This window comes from Habropoda laboriosa, unplaced genomic scaffold (assembly GCF_001263275.1).
Source record: "Habropoda laboriosa isolate 0110345459 unplaced genomic scaffold, ASM126327v1 scaffold2, whole genome shotgun sequence".
Lineage (NCBI taxonomy): Eukaryota > Metazoa > Arthropoda > Insecta > Hymenoptera > Apidae > Habropoda > Habropoda laboriosa.
Window position 1 is genome coordinate 1,395,143 of NW_017100190.1, and position 20,195 is coordinate 1,415,337.

Here is a 20,195-nt window from a genome sequence, read left to right on the forward strand (position 1 = left end):
ACATCGAGGGTGAAAAAAGAAAGAAAATACTACACGTTTTAGAGCATTCGAAGATATACTCTCTTTACGAGCTGATATAGCATACGAATGTTCCTACAGGGTGGATTTTACGATCCGTTACTTTTACTTTGATTTTCTCGCCGAGCCTACGACATTTACCGTCTGGGAACTTCGGCAAATTGTACAGTTTGTGGAAGCGACGGTGTGACGATGGTCGATGGTGGCTGAGTAGATGGTGCGATTCAACGGTGGATCGCCACATTTTCAGATTACGTGCTGAAAAGTTAAGCATCGAAAACAGATTGCACACTGAAAAATTAACGATAATACACACCTCGGTGATAAGAAACGCTGACAGTAGCGAGCGTTTCGTGAATCTCTCCGCCGTCCTGATCGACGTAGTTAGAATTCATTTCTAAATCGATATTTCAAATTTCTCCTAACGATTTTTCCTATCGCTTTCATTGCTTAACCTCTTCAGGGATGACGTTTTTTAAAGTTAGCAAAATTTGATCTAATTTTTCATATAGTTACATTTATATTCGTGTTAAATCGATAGCAATTAAGCTACTTTCCTTGAGAGATTTTGGGAGATCGTGTTTTTCATATTTTCTCTATAGCAAAGATTAGAATTTTCGGAAAATCTAAAGGTACTACACATACGTGTCGGTGTCCCTGAAGAGGTTAATAGTGATTGTCGTATTGGTGAGAGTTCCGTGAGGATTAAAATGCAGAGAAATTATTTGAAATACACCGCAAGGGAAAGAACCAACTTCGAATTGATATCGTACGGCCCTGGAGGAGTCTCAAGCACCTTGTCTCCCTCAGACTGCTGTTTCGGCACTCGGATTACATTTCGACGTCTGACCGATTTTACGACTTCGCTACATCGCTTCCGTTAACTATACAACGACGCAGTTTGTCGAGTAAATAGGATTCGTATTCGAGTACAATAGGAAGAGGCTAGTTACAAAAGAAAGGAGAGCACAATCAGGTATAGTCAATGGAAGAAATATAGCGAAGTCGTAAATTAACACGTTCTCTGCCCGAGGAACGTGACGTGTGTATCAATTCGTAGCTCTCGGTGAAACTCGTGATTTTCGTGATGGTAGATATCGATTTGTATTGTCGCAGCAATTACCGATCGATACACCGTCGACGATGGCACACAGGGTAACTCATTTTGTGTCGACGATGCTTCGACAACGGCAGCGAACGTGTTGAAGCATTAAGTAAGTCGACTCGTGAAATTTTCCATTTTTCCACCGAATCAAAACTCAGGTATACTTGACACTCGACCCATTCGCTGCCACCGACGCAGCGTATGCGGTCCAGAATGTATCGCCTATCGTGTTAAAACGTTAAGTACGTCGACACGTGAAATTTTCCATTTTTCCACCGAATCAAAACTCAGGTATACTTAACACTCGACCCATTCGCTGCCACCGACGCAGCATATGCGGTCCAGAACGTATCACCCATCGTGCTACTATCCGTTTTCCAGTGGCAGCGAACGTGTTAATACACCTTCAACTGAGATTTCAGGCCCTATATCTTCTCAGGTTTCCCTCGATTCGCCTGTCGATGCGTTCAAACGCGTAAACTTCGCCGCCTGAATCAATCTCACGACCTCGCTATATTTCTTCCACCGACTATACATAGAACGTACTAGCCTCGTTCGAGAAAGCTCATAAACAACGCGTTCCGTTGGAAATACAATGGGGAAACTGTCGAAATACATTTGGCCCGATTCGCGTAGCCAGGGAAAATTCCGTATGCCAGGTCTCCGATGATACCTCGTACCGTATTAATCCCGGTGAGGACAGGGGTTGGTGGAGAAGCAACGTTGATAGAGGTGGTCTGATGTGTATCAGCTATCCGTGTCTGAAAAGTTACGACGAAAGAGGCTCTCGGACCTCTCCTCCCCTTTTCGCAGCCGGCCAGTTAAGCTCGTATCCGGACGTGAGCCGAAGCGGAAGGAAGGGGACGTGACGTCGCGATTAAAGCGAATTAAACGGAGCGAACTGTACGAATCGGTATACCCTCTCTCTCTCTCTCACTCTCCTCCCTCCGCTCTTCTGCCTGCTTTGCTTATCCGAACAAGTGGGTTCGCTCCTTTTGTAATCACACTTACGGGCCTCGTTATCTACGATCGAAACGGCGTGTGTCCCTATCGGTGATTGAAATTCTTCGTCGAGATTACCGCGAGAATACGTAGAATACGCAGAATGTTAAATCGAGGAAATTTCGTTTTTGGGTGTATTATTACCTGCGTCTTCTTTATTCCTCTTCCATCTTTATTAAATAGATCAACGCTTCGAGGAATACTTTTGAAATCTCTAAAAAGATTTTTACGTACAACGATAAAATATTCGTTCGTATTCACCGAGTATTGCTAAAAGTTTAGAGTAACCTCTGAGAAGAAGTGTTCACAACTTGGTTATGTTCTTGTGTTAAACTAGAGCACGATTGTGCTTTTCAGAAAATTATGTAACGGCCGGTTTTATGCCACGAGTTCAAGATTAAATCGATAGCCGTGCCTTTGTAGAACAATTGTCTAGCGATGAAAAGCGTGTGGAAAGGTCGGTGGAGAATGCGGCGTGGACCACACGGTGGTAAAAGCGTCTTTAGTCGTAATGGAGAGTGAGGACGGGCAGCAGAATGTCCTCGATATAATGTCGATGATACGGTTAACGCAGGCTTGTCGAATCGTCAAGGGAATCGGTCGCTGAGATTCACACCAGCGCGTGTAGAACCTTTTGAAACGAGCGGAGGAGCATCCTTGAAACAAGCAGCAGCAGCAGCAGCCGCCGCGCTTCGGCCGTTCCACTGACATTTTCCATGGGTGTATTTTCGCTGTATATTGCGTAATCGCGTTTAACCATCGATGGTTGCAAACTTTACCGCCGTGAACCCGTGTGTATGTGTGCGAAAGGTGCAATTAAAAGCGTTGCGCCGAAGGTTGTTCCGGGTTCAGATAGGTCTGCTTCCATGCACCAGGTAAACTGTATAGGCGAACGATGAGTTAATCGAGTAGAATTAATTATCAACCCGTTGCCTTATAACAACTAGTCGGACTCGTGACACAGATTCTGGCCAATATGCGGACTAAAACAGTTATACCAATATACTGTAGGATAAGATAGTGTAATACAAATTATCTTCCACCTACGTCGATTTTTTTTTTGGGTCAGATTTAATTAACCTAAAATTTCCGAATCGGAATTTGTGTGTTCTTTTCTGTTTTTGATCGTGTAATACGAATTATGTTCCACTTACATCGATTTTTCAGTCAAATTTAATTAACCCAAAATTTCCAAATCAGAATTTGTGTTCTTTGTATTTTTCAGCGTAGTTTGATAGTGTAATACGAATTAAGTTCCACCTACGTCGATTTTTGGGTGAAATTTAATCAACCCAAAATTCAGAATTTGTGTGTTCTTCTTTTAACAATTACAAATTCAGAATTTGTAATTTTCAATTTTTTCGATCGCGTTACCCGTGGTCCTACTGTACTCTAACGGTATCACAGATTTATTTCAACACTAACTTCACTTCGAATTTACGATACACAGAGTCACCGAATTCAAATAATTTTTTTTCACCTCGTACAACGTTAAACATCTGACGATTACACTCGCAGCGAGTAACAAACAAAATCATAAATCAAAGGAATAATGAAAAGAGTGTAATTTCGTTTTTGTTTTAACACACTTTTCTCTCAAGCGTGTCTTTATCTTTGTAACGAAACAATTACCTTGTCAATCGGTTTCAGACCTTTTCTCTTATCAGAACACAGGTATTCGTCATCCTTTTCAATTCTGAGTCAAACTGTGAGATAAGGCAAGGTTATCACCTACGACTCTCCGCTCTTTATTGCTTACAACACACTTTTTCAAGTGCCTTCGTTTCCTTTCTTACAAACTCTCTTACGTCGGAGTAAAATTCGTAGAATGAAAAATGACAACGTGGTACGTTCGTATTGTTAGTAAAAAAAATTGAGACACGGGTGGTAGAATTTCACTTGGAACCGCACTTGCACAAGTCGGAAACGTCATATGGAAGACACGAGAGAGGTGGTGGTGGATACGTCGGAAAAGCAGCGATCTATGAATGGAGACGGGCCTCGGATCAGTCGGCAAGCAAGGACGACTAATTATAGAGTTAGTATCTCGGAGCTTCGTTTCGTACGTTAACCACGCACCACGTCCACACACATATATATATTTCTTTTTTATATATACATATGTATATGTAATCACGTGTACATATATGATGGAACATTTAGTTCCGAGATGGTACTCCTGCAATAGAGGGCGTAACCTAGTTTACCGGTGACGTAAAGCGGCTCAGGATTGAAATTCAGGAAGAACACGCGCCAATCCATCGACGCTCTCTTCTTCTTTTCTGTTCTTTCATCTTTTTTTCTCTCCGCTTCAATTCTGTTACACGAATTTTTCTCCGATGTGTCTACTTTCGAAATATCAATTTTATATATGCACTACGAGAAAAAGAGAGAGAGAGAGAAAGTATATCACGGAATGGGTCGAGTATTCGCCTTTCATCCTTGACCCGCTCGGGACACGATGGCCTGTAATTATGTCATCGTGTTACTCGAATGTGCCTGGGATACATCGACCCATTTTTCCAGCAAAGAACGTCGAATTAATTTCCCCTTTCTCCCTCCCTCTTGGTCACGTCGTCGTCGTTTGGCCAACGAGAGTCCAAAGAATAGAAGAGAGTGACGTCGCGGCCACGTTTCACCGTATTTGTCTTTGACCACGTTGAAAAGATAATGGAGAGGAGAGGATGGTTCGCGATTGATGGCTAAATAAAAGGCGGTGATGATGCTAAAAATAGACAAGGTCAGGAACGAATGTGAATGCCGTGACGTAGCGCGAAAGTACGCACCGGGAGAGACACTGATATTTCGTCGGTGGAAAAAGAGAGACGATGGAATAGCATATCGAAGAAATTTATAATCGTTTCGTTCGCCTCTGTGACGGGGTAGGGAAAAGCACTCAGGATCGCTTTTGAACGAGAAACATCGGGGGGTGCGGAAGAATTAAAGTGTTCAGCTAATGAACATTACGACCATTGTGGGTGTTATGAAATACAGCCTTTTTATTATCTTCCACGCAGGTACAGTTTTTTGTTTCTCTGGTATATCTATTTGTTCGATGATGTGTTTGCTCGAAGGGAAATGAATAGAAAATGCACAATTGTAATGCGTAAATAAGTTCTAATAAAAAAAAAAAAGAAGAAACTTTATCAGTCTAACACATATACATTTACGCGGTGACACGTTATATTTTGATGCGCTTCTCGCGTGTTTTATAGCAATTGTAACATATATTTGATCGCAAAATGTACTAGATAGTGCAAATTTTTGATATACGTTGAAAAGTATAGCGAGAAGGGAAACAACGTTTAGAAGTACTTCTCAAGATGTTGCTTCAATTTACTGGGCTCGACGTTCGGCCCGTGACGTTCCACCACTTTGCCCTCTTTGTTCACGATGAACTTGGTGAAGTTCCATTTTATAAAACTACCCAGAATTCCTCCTTGCTCTTTCTTCAGATATTTCCAGAGAGGATCCGCGTTGTCTCCGTTCACGTCAATTTTTGCGAACAAATCGAATTTAACCTGGAACAAAGTTCAATTATGCGACCGAACGAAAAATAATATCATTTGTATCTTGGAATATTCCGAAAAGGTTCCTGTACATTGTGTCGATCGGCGAAGCTACATATGTCGCTGCTGGTTCCTGGTTCTTGACCGTTGAACTGATTGCAGGGGAAAGCCAAAATTTTTAAACCTATAAATACAGTTGGTATCATAGTCATTTTAGAAAGTACGCTAGATATGTACCACCTTTTACACCTACCTTTGGACTCTCCATATTCATGAAACAGTTCGTTCAATTCCTTGTAGTTTGTCGGTGTGAGGCCGCATTTTGACGCCACGTTTACGATTAAACAAACGTGCCCCTCGTATCTGTAAATATGATTGCATTAATGACATATATTCGTATCTTCTGCGTGTTTTTTTTTGTAAATTTGATTTCAACAGAATAGAAATTCTATCGTAAATGTCTTAATAAATTTTAGACATATTACACTTTAATATTTATTTACACAGCTTTTAATAAATATAGATATATTTACTTTGTTTTAACTTCGATACATGTTTTACTTACTTGGACAGAGGGACGTCTTCGTCTTTAATGTTTTTAACAGTGAAATCGTAAATCGATGTCGCGTCCTTGTAATTGCCGTTTCTGCTCATGGTTGTTGCTGCAACTGAAATCGATCGATATATAGTACCTCGTATTAAAGCTTCTAAGCGAGGAAGTGTATCTTGCGTGGAAAAAAAAAGGGTCTATTTAATATGTTTGAAAAATACTGAAAGCGAACAACAAATACAACAGGACAACAAAACACTTGTTCATGTATCGACGATGAGCTTGAAAGAAGCGTGTGTTGGACATTGTCGTTACTGATGTTAGGTATCGACGAAAAAGTATTCGAAAATATTTGGCTTAATGTTTAAACTAAATTATTCTTTTTTAGTTCGTTCAAATCCCGCGAGAGAAAGATTTGAAAATAGAAGACAAATGTTTTTTCTTCTGACTATAATTTTTATTTCATTTCATCGTTATCGTACCAGAACTAGATTAGTGCGTGTCAATTGTGCACTAATCTTACTCATATAACGATTACTTGCAATATTCATTATTAATGTATGACGCCGAGTGATTACGTGACATTACTACATTTACGCAGGTGATATTTCAGTTTGCTAACTTTTTCGATGTTTTCTGTATGGTTAGTAATTTTATTCTGTGTGAAATTATAATTAAAATTATAAAAGTATTATCGTCAACCCGCCGAGATAAGAGAGAAATTAAACAGATATGTTAAAAAAAAAAGAAAATAAAGGTTTCTTTGAAAAATTACGATATTCGTAGTGACATTATGGTATTCTTATGTGCCTCAGTAACATGTACACACTATAAGTATTCAGTGACCGCGATATATGAGACGCGTATCGTTTCGGTTGCAGTACGTCGTAAGATGAGTTTCCGGATACGTGAAAGGCACATCCTTCGTATTTGAAGAAAAATTAACTCTTTAAAAATTAATAAGATTTTGTTATATACGTCGAAAAGTATTAAAAAAAAAAAATAACGGTATTTCAGAATACGAGTTGTTAATATTACTAATATTATTTGTTAGGAATGGAAAGTTTTAGTTCTACTATCGTATTGATTCTTCCAAATATCGTCTTTAAAAGCAAATGTATCATACTGTTTTTTTCTCTCATAACGAGGAAAGGGGGAGATAAATGTGAAATTTATTGAAGTACGTGCCTGAACAATTTCGGAATACCGTAAAGCCAAGCGGTAGTAATCGTTTTAAAATATGCATTTCTCGTTGTACAATATGCGCAGGACAAAGATGCACAATCGTGTTCCTGAAATTGTTAGTGCATATGATGTACACATTTTTACAATGTAAAACGTTCCAAGTAAACAGTATTGCACTTTGTAACTTAGCTAAAGAATCTCTGTTAGTTTTACTTATCATCACAGGATAGCCTATAGATTAATGTAAAACAAATCCCATGATAGGTTATGTATTATATCTGATAACGTTGCAATATCTGATAGTATGTCGCTTTAATCTCGCCATAAATTGATCACATTTTACGGCGACATATAAAGAAGAATAAACTGAGGCAACGATGTGAATACTTTTTGAATATTCGATGGAAAACAGAGCTTTTTGCGTATACAGCAAGTTAGAATCGATTGCCATCTGCCGTTCAGCGTGTAAAACTCACGGAACCTCGGCTATCAAGTTGTACGGGATGTCTAATATTTTACGCCACGTCATTCTGAATTTCAATTCTGTATCTTTTTGCACGTACAATAAAAGCATTCATGAATGATTATGATTCTTGATAATGTGCTTGTTATATAAATCGAGTAAATCTTACCGATGATATGTCGTTAAACCTTGAAGAACAGTCGTAAAAATGGAGAACACAACCGCACTCTAGAAGCTCTGTGTTTGCACTGACGAGCGGTACGAATTTACTAGAGTTTACTGGCTCGCATACTAGCACAATATATACGTATGTGTATGATGACACTGAACATTTCGTTATAAGACAAAATTATCGCAAACTTTTATACTTGACATTATTTATCTTTTTAATGTGACATTGATTGTTACAAATATTTTCCGAATAATGTAACTTCGTATAGATCTTAGGTTACAATCGTATTGTTAGAAGAACAATTGTTTGTATTACTAACAAATGATTTTCATTTTTGTTGCAGTACATTGGTTCCATGGAAAGTATTTAAAGATAAATTAAATGAAGTTCATCCAATTAGTTCTGGATTACAAGCCATGGCATTAAAATCCACGATAGATCTCACGTGCAATGACTATATTTCTAACTTTGAATTTGACGTATTTACGAGGTAAGCTTGTTCATATTAAAAGAAGTTATTCTTTGTGGTAAATGGAAAGAATGAGATGTAACATTTATTCATATTCTTCCAGGTTATTCCAACCATGGTCTACACTTTTGCGTAATTGGAAAATTCTGGCTGTGACACATCCTGGATATGTAGCTTTTCTTACTTATGATGAAGTGAAAGCACGTTTACAGAAGTATTGTAGTACTAGACCTGGGAGTTATGTATTCAGACTAAGTTGTACAAGGTTAGGACAATGGGCTATTGGTTATGTCACATCAGATGGAGATATTCTACAAACAATACCTCACAATAAAAGTCTTTGTCAAGCACTGTTAGATGGATATCGGGAAGGATTGTAAGCATACTATCACATTAGATATAAAAGAAGATCAATAGTACTCTAATAAAATTCCAATACTTATAATTTCTTTTTAGTTATTTATATCCTGATGGTCGTAATATAAATCCAGACTTAACATGGGCAGTTCAACCCACTCCAGAGGAGCATATAAAAGTCACAGCAGAACAATATGAATTATATTGTGAAATGGGTAGTACATTCCAGTTATGTAAAATTTGTGCAGAAAATGATAAAGATGTGAGGATAGAACCTTGTGGACATCTCCTTTGCACTCCGTGCCTCACAGCTTGGCAGGTGGTGATATTTAACTTGCTGATTTATTCCGAAATACTTTGCAAGAAAATTTCATAAGAGTATAATCCAATATATATACGTTTATAGGACTCTGAGGGACAGGGTTGTCCGTTTTGTCGAGCTGAAATTAAAGGAACTGAACAAATAGTAATCGATCCGTTCGATCCGCGAAGAACACATCGACCGGGAACACAATCAGCGTCTGCTAGTAATGCATCAACCCCCACGCGGGATCTTGACCCGGACACCGAGGTATCCGACTAGGAGTAGCACCTACCCTCATTATATTAAATGTGCTCTATGTATAACAACTTCCCAGCAACACGCCTCATTTTTTAAAGAATGCTTCATGCATTTCATGTGAGATCTCGAGTTTGTACGATTGTCATGCCATATCATTTATAGGAATATCATCGAACGTGTTACCTCTTACGGAGGTACGTAAGTTTAAATACAATGACGAACTTTATTAAAGTTAATATTTTGGATAAACAATGTAAAAAGGGACCAACTTTTTTGTCTCTATATGAGCTTCATTCAAATCGTATTTTCTTTTTTTTTTTGTGCATTATTTCTCTATGTATATAAGTACATTCAGAATGGATTCACAGAATAATTCTGAGAAAGTTTAAGTTTACGAACGATTAATACGAATGTTTCTTGCAGTTCACGTGTTTATCTAAACTAACATGTTTTCTTTTTTTTTTTTTCGTTTTTTTTTTTAATTAGTCGTTTGTATGTATCTCGATTTTTCGAAAAATCTTCCAATCTATGGAGACCCTAAGGTAGGTTGCTTTTTTGCATTACAAAGTCGAGGGCTTATTGTACGACTCATCGTTCTTGTTTCATTACTACAAAGCGTTTTACATTTATAATCCCATATTCTCGTTGGTGAGGACTTGCACGATACTATGGCTATCGTGCAGCCCTCGAATTATCGCACACCAGTGTCGCCTGATTTCCTCTCGAAGGACCAACCGAGAATCGTCATCGGGAAACTGAATATTACTATGATTTGTGGTTTACTGTTTTATTTATACTGAACTTAGTCTAACTGTACAATGTAAAGCCTAACCGCTTCTCGTTGGCCTGAACGTCACTAGCCTGAATGCTAGTGCATTACTGTTTGACTCTGACTGACTAACTGTGTGACTGACTGTCTCTAACTGAATGACTCTGTTTCTAACTGAATCACTCTAAATAACTGACTGTGTACCTAGCCTGTTCGCTAGGCGTTCTAACTATCTCTCGCTTCTCATTTCTTACATGCACGCTGATTGGACATTCCTAAGAAATCCTTAATTGCCAATCAGCGTGTCTAAGAGACATTACGAGCACTCTTCCCTTGCGCCCTTAGCGTGCCTTTTCTTGGGAAGTGGTGGCCGATGTCTCACAATGAGAAAGTAACGGATGTTTTGACAATGCTGAATTTCCTCCAGGTTTTCGACCATTCTGTCTCCTGATTGTTACAACATGATAGGCAAAAGACCCTTCGGAAATTCCAACTTTATAACACGTCTTCAGGCTATCGAGGACGAGAGAAGCGAATTTCTAAAAACCTCTTGGCTATAAACTTCAACTTCTTTCGTCGGGAACATATTTTAATCTTCTAAATACATTCTAACAATGACGAGCTAAAATCCTCAGCTCAGAAATAGCCTTTTGCTAACGGCCCGTGTCATAAAGCGTTGCCTTAACACTCGTGAAGTGAAACTTCGTGTCGTTTAACATACACGTTTACTGTGTTGTACTGTCGTTGTACGACAATTTATTTAAAATAATAGAACTTACACTTTTACTTACGAAAGGCATCTAACGTTTAGTGATAACATTGTAGTCGATCCCCGTATCAAATTTACGATAATACTTACACACGGATCGCTTTTTTTCTTCAATACAATAGAGGATAAAAGGACCAATTCATGGAACCAATCATATTTTAAATGCATGTGCCAATGTATAGCTGGCAGCGTTTTTACTTTTGCGGTGTGTGCATACAAGATTCGAAGTTAGAACGCCTCATCTTCACGTACAATTGCATTATTTATCGAATAGGAAATTTTACGAGGGCACAAACGAATACTCTTTCGGAGGAGAGATGTGCGTTGAATCCCAGATTAGTAGGAAATCAATCAGTCGAACGATTTGCATCTTTTGCTATAAACAAGATTTATTTCACAAGACTCTGATTTGATACAACTCCTAGCTTCATGTTTTGTTTATAAAAAAACAAAGAAAAAGAAGAAGAAACTTTAAATCTTTTCTTATTAATTTCGTATCTTGTTGAATATATTGTGTACTGTGTTACGTTCACGAGTATAAGCAATGACATTGTGAAAAGTATAGAAGAAAAGGAAATGGTGATTTTGATAGTACTTAGAGAAAAAAAAAATCAGATAAAACGAAACGATCTTCCGACGGAAGTAAACGTAGCTTACATCGAGCAATGGAAGTGCTACGTAGACCATAGATGAACGATCGTTCATCGTTTTTTTTTGTATTTTATTAGAATTAATTACGTACCTGTTGGCGATAGAAACAATGTAATAACATGCGACATCTTTACCAGGGAGAAAAGATGTTATTATTTTCTTTACATTTAGAATATTTATTATTTATTCCGTTCACACATTAAAACGACTTTTTTCTTTCCCAAGGAGTTATACCAGTGATTGTATGGTAACACTTCATGTCGAATTTTTTAATGCTGTGGTATTACGTATTTTCTCTCTCTCTCTCTTTCTCTCACTCTCTCTCTCTCTCTCTCATTGAATACATCGATACCACAAATTCCTGTATGCATCAGTGCATGCAAGAGCAATTGGAAACAAAGAAAAGAAAAAAAAAGCAAACTCGTACTCGTTCCCACAAGAAAAAAACGAGAATTATATTTTTTTAACGTATGGATTGGCAGAAATTAAGGATTTAAACAAAGAAAAAAAAGAAAAAGGGAGTAGTAACTTCTTAAGTGTAGAATTACGTATATCTTACATCTACTACGAAATATTACCTACATTCTTGCACTAGAAACTCTAAATTAAAGGATAGATTTTTTTACTGCGTTCATGTGTAGCCATTAGCGTAATTTGTACAATGAATAGTGCTGCAAATTGATCAATCGTTTAGATCCAATTCATGCTGCGCACATCCAGCAGTGAAAGAGGTCTAAAATAAATAATTCATAAACATTACAAATTATAGCGTACGTTTCTTCCTACTCATTGTAAAATATTAGGAATCTGAGACATACGTTCTCTCTCGCTCCCTATCTTTCTCTGTCTCTTTCTATCTATCTCTATCTTTCGTTTCCTTTTTCTCATTTTTTTTTTCATAAATAAAATTTTATTCTAATTATATCGAGTTACTTTTGCACATTTTGTACACGCATCCCTTTTGCTGGATTTTGCTAATTTTCTTTTTTTTTTCTCTCTCTCTACACCTGTCGGATCAGTGTTCCAGCAACAGGGAACCATTGAGAAACGAGCCAAGGTGTTATATATCGTTATATATCGTTCGCATGATCGTTTATCTTTAATTTCATAACGTTATCTACTGGGTCCATTGCTCTGCCCGCTGCATGAACGAAAACTAATCGGTAATGTACATAGCTGAAGGAAACGTGTTTTTGACCCGCTGCGAACGCAGGTAAGTGAAGAAATGCATTATGGCTCTCCGCTTTATACCGCTTTGTATAATTATGCTCGTTCATTAATTGTGATGTTTCTCCGCATACAGGTTTTGTTATTTTACATACAAACAGACAAACGCGACGATACTTTACGGAGTTTTCGTGCTATTAATCTACACAGAGAATACTAATTAAAAGCAGCTTCGTTTGGTACAATTACTACTTTGCATCCAATTCAGTTTTATTACAATGTATATTAATCATTAATAAATCCATCCTATATATATATAATATATACATCGTTACAAAACAGAATTGAATGGAGTGTGTGCTCTTGTACGCGTTCACGCATTTCCTTGCATCGAATAACAACATATACAATACTAGCATACTAAATTTAAAACAGATCCTGTTCTTTCTCAAACAACTATACAGAAATGAATGCATCTTTTCCTCCCTCTCGATGTTTTAGGAAATCATGGATCTGTGTAACGGACACTGCGGATTGATATGCGACGACTCCGACGAGGAAGATGATTCCAGTCCAACGAACTCCCCTGTCTCTGCGAGAAGAATCGTGCCAAGTCCACCGCTACCTCCTCGACGACCTTCTCCGTCGCCCACGCCGAATAGCCACTCCAGGAATGGTCGTCATTTAACTGTCCCCAAAGAGAATGCTCCACCACCGCCAACGTCAGCAGTCAACTCAGCTTTCAGCTCTAATATCGACAATCAGCAAAATAATAATAGTGAGTAAGGATGATCAACCACTGACAACTGACATTTATTGTTTATCATTTGGTAAATAAATAATCGAGACTCTCTTAAAGTCTATGGGCCTTCCATAAATGTCTAAGCAGTGAAGTAACCAACTTCCAATGAAATTTTACAAGATCTTGTATAATATAAAAAATACATTAAATATTGAAATAAAATAGTTACATTTATTTTTGAAAAAATTTCATCAATTTGCTAGTAAATACTAAATTTTGAAGGCAATAATGAATTTTTTAGTACAAGCAAGTACCAAGATTTGTTGCTTGCAAAAAGATCTTCCAGTGCAAAGGGTTAAATGAATGTTATGCTCTACTCTTATCGGTACTGTTTTCCTGTACCTTTTACAACGATTCTATAATGAAAATTGTATTTTACCAGTAAACGAAGCAGGGTACGACATGCTTCATCGCGCCTCTTCACCATCAACGGTACCACCGGTACCTCCAGCACCTTTTGCGGTGGTCAGGGGTCACGTTCGTCGGTCTCAAGGAAATCACGTAACCGCGTCGCAACCACAACCGCCACCAACGTTACCTGAAAAATCTAGTCGTGCAAGTAGCGCGTCGTCGATGACCAGTAGCGGCCAAATAACGTCCAGCAATAACGTTCCACCGGTTCCACCGCCGTTGTCGGTGCCAAGGCCGCCAAAAGGTTCGTCTGGAAAAGAGCACAATCGGCAACAGGATCATCATTACGAGAATACAATCGTGATACCTGGTACAAGACAGCACGTCGTGAGGAACATTAGTCTGGAAGCGAATACAGCTCGATTGTCCGCCCTGATGAGAGGTAAGGAGGATCCCAGCGGTCCCGCTAAGCCAGAATCCGCGGCATACGAGAACGTGAACGTCGAACACATTTCCAAGCTGACGGCTCTCGGATTCGCGCAAGACGCCGTGATTAGAGCGCTCGGTATAACTAGGAACGATCTCGAAATGGCTTGTGACATACTGCACGAATTTGCCACGAAATCGTCTTGACCAGGTATGCGTAAAATGCAAACCTAAGAAAAGAAAAAAAAGCAAAAAGAATTTATATGGAGGCCTACCTCAAATTATACTTGCTAATTTCTATTCAATGACGTAGCGTTTTTTTTCCAGCAAATAACACATGAAATTAGTACATGAACATTTAATCAATTTCATACGGTAGTGTAAAGATTAGTAGTTCTATTGTTTCCTTCTCTCTCTCTCTCTCTTTCTTTTTTTTGTTCTAAATAAAATGAGATCTACGGATTCAGTGATTGTTTCTTTTCTTTTTTCTTTTTGTTTCAGGGTCGAATACCGAGGGCTCGTAATTGGTTTCACTTGTCGCACTATTGATGAACATTATGCGCAGAAACGTGTAGAACTTGCTGTCGCTGGTATGCTGGAAAAACAAAAATCTGTCCTTTTTCCGTGAGCTCACAGATGTTCTTCACGAAATTCGAAAAATACACCCACACCTCCCTGAGAGCCGATAAGCAGAGATTTCGTGTCCAGTTTAATCGGCAAAATATTCTTGATAGTTCGATTACTCTTCAGCCTCATCACGCGATCTTCGTGGAAGATGTCCCTCGAGATATACCAGTGTATTTCTTTTTTTCCTTAAATGTACATGCGTACACATATACACGCACACACACACAATCGAACACACACAAATACAAAAACAAATACGAACAAAAGAAGACTGCTTAAACTGTGAGAGAGCGCAATGAATGTGTTGCAAAAATGTAAGTAAGAGACTATACGAGATGATAGTTCGTACCCGCCGAGTACAAAAGTCTTTCGTTTCCCGCGATCGATGCAAAGCGATTAAATTGCTGACAACAGTTTCTCCCTAAAGTAGTTTCTCCATCTTTCGTAAGTAGAATAAATTACACATTTTTCAATCTACTTAAGGACAAGAATTTAAATATACATTCTTAAACGAGAGAAGAACTCGCATGCAATTACACGATTGTACAGTGGCCAAATTTATTAATAGGCTCATTCAAAATGATTCTACCCCCCCTTTTTTCTTTTTTTTTTTTTATCAATGTACTAGTGTATATGTCCCACCCCCTTCTCTGTTGCTTGTTTTCTGGGAAAAGGAATATTCAGATTAGATTTTTACGAGATATTTAAATAATATCTCTTATACATATATTATATATGTATATATATATATATTCGTTGCACGTTTTGTCGATCGCGTGCAACGATTTATTATAGCGTTATTTATCGAATGTGATACTTATGTTTTAATAATCCTCGACTGCACTGAATTACCCTTCTAATCGATGCATGAGACGAGAAGTGAAAAACTTTTTAATCGATATTTAAATTATGTTTAAATGACAAAAGTGTGAAGAAGAAAGAAAAAGAAATATCAGACGAAGCAATTTACTTTGAAATAGAAAATTTTCTGTAGCTTCTGATTCGAATAATTTACAGAAGTTTCAGGGATTAAAATACTCGTAATTATAATGTTTCCTTCTAATAAGATAATTTTTAAGGTACGTTCTCACGGCAATCCTTCCCCCCGTAATTCTGTGGCTTTTGTCGTATGGATTCATATCCCTTAACGATTGTAAAGAAGAAAAGAGAAAGAACAAACTTAAAACGAACACGTACGAGTACTTCCTTCTTTCCGCGTTTTAAATTAAGTTCTCGTTGCCGTGAATGGTGAAAAGACAAACGATTCAACATCGTGAATGAATTGCATCGGAATCGATCCTTACCTCGCGATCATACCAAAGGAAATGTTCTATAATCGAACGAAGTGCGTTATCGAGTGCCGTCTGTAAAACAGGAACAATTCGTTACTCTAGATTGTATATTTCGGAGAGTGCAATTAAATCGTTTAAGGAATTAGGGCACGAGTCACAGTGTTGCGCTTGTGAACTACAAAACTGCGATACGGCCTTGCTCCGCGAAATAAAAAGCGACTATCGTTTAAACATGTTCGTTGAAACGATTCGAACATATACGCAAGAGGGCCACATTTAGAGAGAATAAAACGTTTATTTGGTTTATTATCACAATTTGCATTGAAACAATCATCTAATTCCAATTATCTCGTTCACAAGACCAACCATCAGCCTTCATTACGAAAACTCATATAGACTTGTACAAGTGCTCCGTGAATTCAGCTATTGCACTTTTTCTACATTGTACATTTCGATCGATAGAAACTGTAATGTATCAAGGATAGGCACGTGATATGGAACCATTTCTTATAGACCGTGCTCTCGAGAAAACGTTTTCGGCACTGCTACGTTCTTTGTCGCGCACTAGTATATAAGATTAATCGTTTTGGTGCAATATTTAGGGTAGAACGTAGATACCCTCCTTTGATTTTAATCTATTCGTTGTAAAAATTGTTTTACATATTTCCCCAAATAAAATGACATGTCGTTTATAAGATTGGAAAAAGTTTCACCCGGATTCGTCATAGCGTAAAGCACATTACGACACCGAAGACAATTCTGCTTGCATTCTTCTGTATCTTTCTGCCTCTTCTTTGCTAACCGAAAGATTCAATTCTCGTGTGGCTTTTAAGAAATCCTCCAACTCTACCGCAATGTATTCGTCTAATTTCACTTCGTTAGAACCGTCGTTGTAATTGTCCAAAACTCTACGCGCAGCGTTTAACCATGCATTAGAACAAACAGAGTACAAATCAGCACCGGTCGTGTGATCGGGTAATTGATCTATCAGCTTTTCCAATTCATCACCGTTTTCGCTGAACGTGAATTTACGAGTCAGTGCCTTTAACACGTTAAGCTGCGATTCACGATCAGAATGAATTCCAACGTATAATAATTTATCGAATCGACCAGGTCTAAGGAGAGCAGGATCTATGAGATCAGGCCTGTTCGTGGCTCCTATAATGAATATACTGTTAGAACAGTCGAGGCCATCCATTTCAGCGAGCAATTGGGATACCACGCGGTCCATAACACCTCCACTGTCGCCACTTCGTCCACGATTAGGTGCCAACGAATCCAGCTCGTCGAAAAATATTATACACGGTGCTGCGGCTCTTGCTCGTTCGAATACTATGTAAAGATATTGAATTTTTTAATTCTTAAGGTATCTGATATATTCACACGTGTATTCACGAGCTTACCTTGCCTAACATTTTTTTCACTTTGACCAACGTACATATTCAACACTTCAGGACCCTTAACAGATAAAAAGTGAAGTTGATACTCTGTCGCTACAGCCTTAGCGAGAAGTGTCTTTCCAGTTCCAGGTGGTCCGTACAAAAGTAACCCAGACTGACCAAATCCTAGAGCGTTCATCAATGGTAACTGGATTCGACGCATTATCTCATGTTTTAAATTCGCCAAGCCGCCTATATCTTCCCAAAAAACTTTTGGTACACGCGGTGCTCCCTTGCAGTCTGTATAAATCGACTGCATGTATTCTGTAAATGAAATTAAAGGGATTAAAAATTATAGTACGAGTAATAATCGTTGTTACAGTATTGCGATATTACCATAAGCTTGGTCAAAATCTTCTTGAGAAAGTGTTAAGGGCTTTAGGTCGGAAACGTTATTTTTGCAGTGAAATTTTATGGCGTGCAATATAAGCGCCGATAAGTCTGAATACCTGAAGTCCGAACACATTCCAGACAGCTTCGATAAGTTTACTTGATAATCAAGATTTCGCTTTGCGAGTAACCACGAAATTAAATCTGATCTTTCGTTCTGATCTAGATGTTCCATTTGAATTGTTTCAAGAAAAATTCTGTTTAATTCTGCTGGTATTTCCGATTCACTTGTGGTAGCTACTATAATAACTGGATATTTCAAACGTTTATTGTACAATGAATTTATTTCGTTTGCAAAGGTTGATATAATTCTTTCATCTTTCTGGCCTTCAGAATTTTTCCCAAATACTTCTATGTTATTTAAACAAAGAATACATGGTACAGATTGTTCAGCATTGTGCAATACAATACGTAGTTTAGCCTCTGTCTGTGCTGATGTTAATGCTTGAACTTCAGCAAAATCTGCATTGAGAAAATTTAAGCCTATTTTTTCAGCCACAATTTGAACTAATTTGCGTTTATTTGAACCCTGTGACCCCTTGATAAGGAACATTGGTTTTATGGGCAATTGAGTATCTGTAAAAAATGTAAAATACTAAATACCAAGTACTTATTAGTTTAGATGGAATTAGGTATTTAAGAAAAAATTCTTACCACATTTAATGAATGGTAAAATGCAATGTTCTAAATAGTCCAGAGGTGCTGCTAAATTTGGTGGATATGACTCTACATACTTTTCTTTGGTTTGATCACAATGAAAATATTTTTGAGGTAGATAACTATGTATATTTGGTTCTAGAATAAGTGATGTTTCTCCACGTAAAATATAAGAACTATTACTAACTATGCATTCTTTATTATCGTCAACTATAATAGAGTTAACTTTAAAATATATCACAGACATTAAAGGATTGGTATGTAAATACATTTGATCCAATATATGTTCTTTTATATCAATGCCAAATAAATCACTTTTATTTAAAAATTTAGGTTCAGAAAAATAGTTCTCTAACAGAGCATTTATTAAACTATCTGAACTCTCATATGGATTAGAAATCATAGAAACTTTAATCTCTTTAGCAAAGTTGATAGTGTCATTTGCTGAAACTGAAAAAATTCACAAATTTATTGTTAGGAAAAATTTGTTTCTTAAAATTATTTTTTTATACTTACATAAAAAACATTTATCAACAGCACAACCCAATGCATTCTCTATATTATATTTCATAGTTTCTGATACAAATAATTCATTTGCATTAGTATTGTTTACAGGTACAACTAATACTTTGTACTTTTTCCAAAAATTTGTAGAGCATACATAGAACCAAGTTGGTGTAGTTGTATTAAAACATTTTGTATTTGTCAGTAAACAAGAATTACAATCTATGTAATAGTTTTCTTCATTATAAAATTGTTTTACTAAATTCCTTAAAGCAGTATCAGATAGAATATTAGACTTAAGTTTTGTATCAATTAATGTTTTCCACCTCAAAAGTACATAACGTATAAAGGCATAATATAATAAATAATTGACATTATATTTCATTAACATTCTTGTTAGTTTTCGTAAAAAATTAATATAAACGTATAAAGAATTCATGTTGCATTCATATTTCTATGAAGTCGTTTAATTTGAAACAAAATTCACATGCTGAAAGGCGAAAATAAAAAATTTTGTAAGATGATGACGAGGATTGAAGTTATTTAATGGTAACACTTGCGGTATGAAAATATAGTAAATTTCATATCATCTTGTATGTAATATAGAAAAATATGTATTTTAAATAACAGGCATCAATGAATAAAAGTTTTAACAAAACCTTCACGAGCGTTTTATAAATTCTTGTAACAATCATAAAAAGTAAAAGAAAATTAATATCATTGGCGTACCAATTTTGGACCAATCTGCCAAGTTACTATAGAAACAGTAGCGAAGTGGAGGTTCAAGCTCGGAAGATCATGCGAAGTCCCTCTGTAACAGCTGTCCTATTGGTAATTTTCAATAGGGATTTGCGTGAAAACTGTATTAAGCACGGTGAATCTTTCGTCAGATCAGTTCTCGATTCTCTCGTATAGCTGATTGAATTAAAATTCGTGGTCAGCGAAACGTAACTCTTGCA

General features: G+C 37.3%; 3 protein-coding genes across 4 annotated transcripts in view; 1 reads left to right on the forward strand and 2 right to left on the reverse strand.

Annotated features, from left to right (window-relative positions):
- LOC108580196 (E3 ubiquitin-protein ligase CBL-B) overlaps positions 1 to 15,593 on the forward strand; it is a 19,862-nt gene extending 4,269 nt beyond the window's left edge. Inside the window, exons 2-8 of the mRNA XM_017943899.1 lie at positions 8,348 to 8,494; positions 8,577 to 8,849; positions 8,930 to 9,152; positions 9,237 to 9,401; positions 13,250 to 13,526; positions 13,933 to 14,343; positions 14,829 to 15,593. Coding sequence (XP_017799388.1) covers positions 8,348 to 8,494; positions 8,577 to 8,849; positions 8,930 to 9,152; positions 9,237 to 9,401; positions 13,250 to 13,526; positions 13,933 to 14,343; positions 14,829 to 14,851 — 1,519 coding nt within the window. The 3' untranslated portion in view covers positions 14,852 to 15,593. The remainder of the gene's footprint in view (positions 1 to 8,347; positions 8,495 to 8,576; positions 8,850 to 8,929; positions 9,153 to 9,236; positions 9,402 to 13,249; positions 13,527 to 13,932; positions 14,344 to 14,828) is intronic.
- LOC108580198 (probable phospholipid hydroperoxide glutathione peroxidase) lies at positions 5,105 to 8,083 on the reverse strand. Of its 2 annotated transcripts, XM_017943900.1 has the most exons (6): positions 8,002 to 8,083; positions 7,373 to 7,476; positions 6,200 to 6,302; positions 5,888 to 5,997; positions 5,727 to 5,818; positions 5,105 to 5,646 (listed from the first exon to the last, which is right to left on the reverse strand). In XM_017943900.1, exons 2-6 carry the CDS (start codon positions 7,428 to 7,430, stop codon positions 5,431 to 5,433), a joined length of 579 nt encoding a protein of 192 aa, XP_017799389.1. In that variant the 5' UTR covers positions 7,431 to 7,476; positions 8,002 to 8,083; the 3' UTR covers positions 5,105 to 5,430. The 2 variants fall into 2 exon arrangements, with proteins under 2 accessions (XP_017799389.1, XP_017799390.1); XM_017943901.1 differs by lacking the exon at positions 7,373 to 7,476.
- A 1,009-nt stretch (positions 15,594 to 16,602) lies between the features above and the next one.
- Positions 16,603 to 19,675, reverse strand: LOC108580007 (peroxisome assembly factor 2). Its single transcript, XM_017943658.1, has 5 exons — positions 19,249 to 19,675; positions 18,730 to 19,182; positions 18,022 to 18,651; positions 17,650 to 17,949; positions 16,603 to 17,578 (listed from the first exon to the last, which is right to left on the reverse strand). The coding sequence occupies exons 1-5, from the start codon at positions 19,673 to 19,675 to the stop codon at positions 16,986 to 16,988; spliced, it is 2,403 nt and encodes an 800-aa protein (XP_017799147.1). The 3' UTR covers positions 16,603 to 16,985.
- Positions 19,676 to 20,195: the final 520 nt, after the last annotated feature.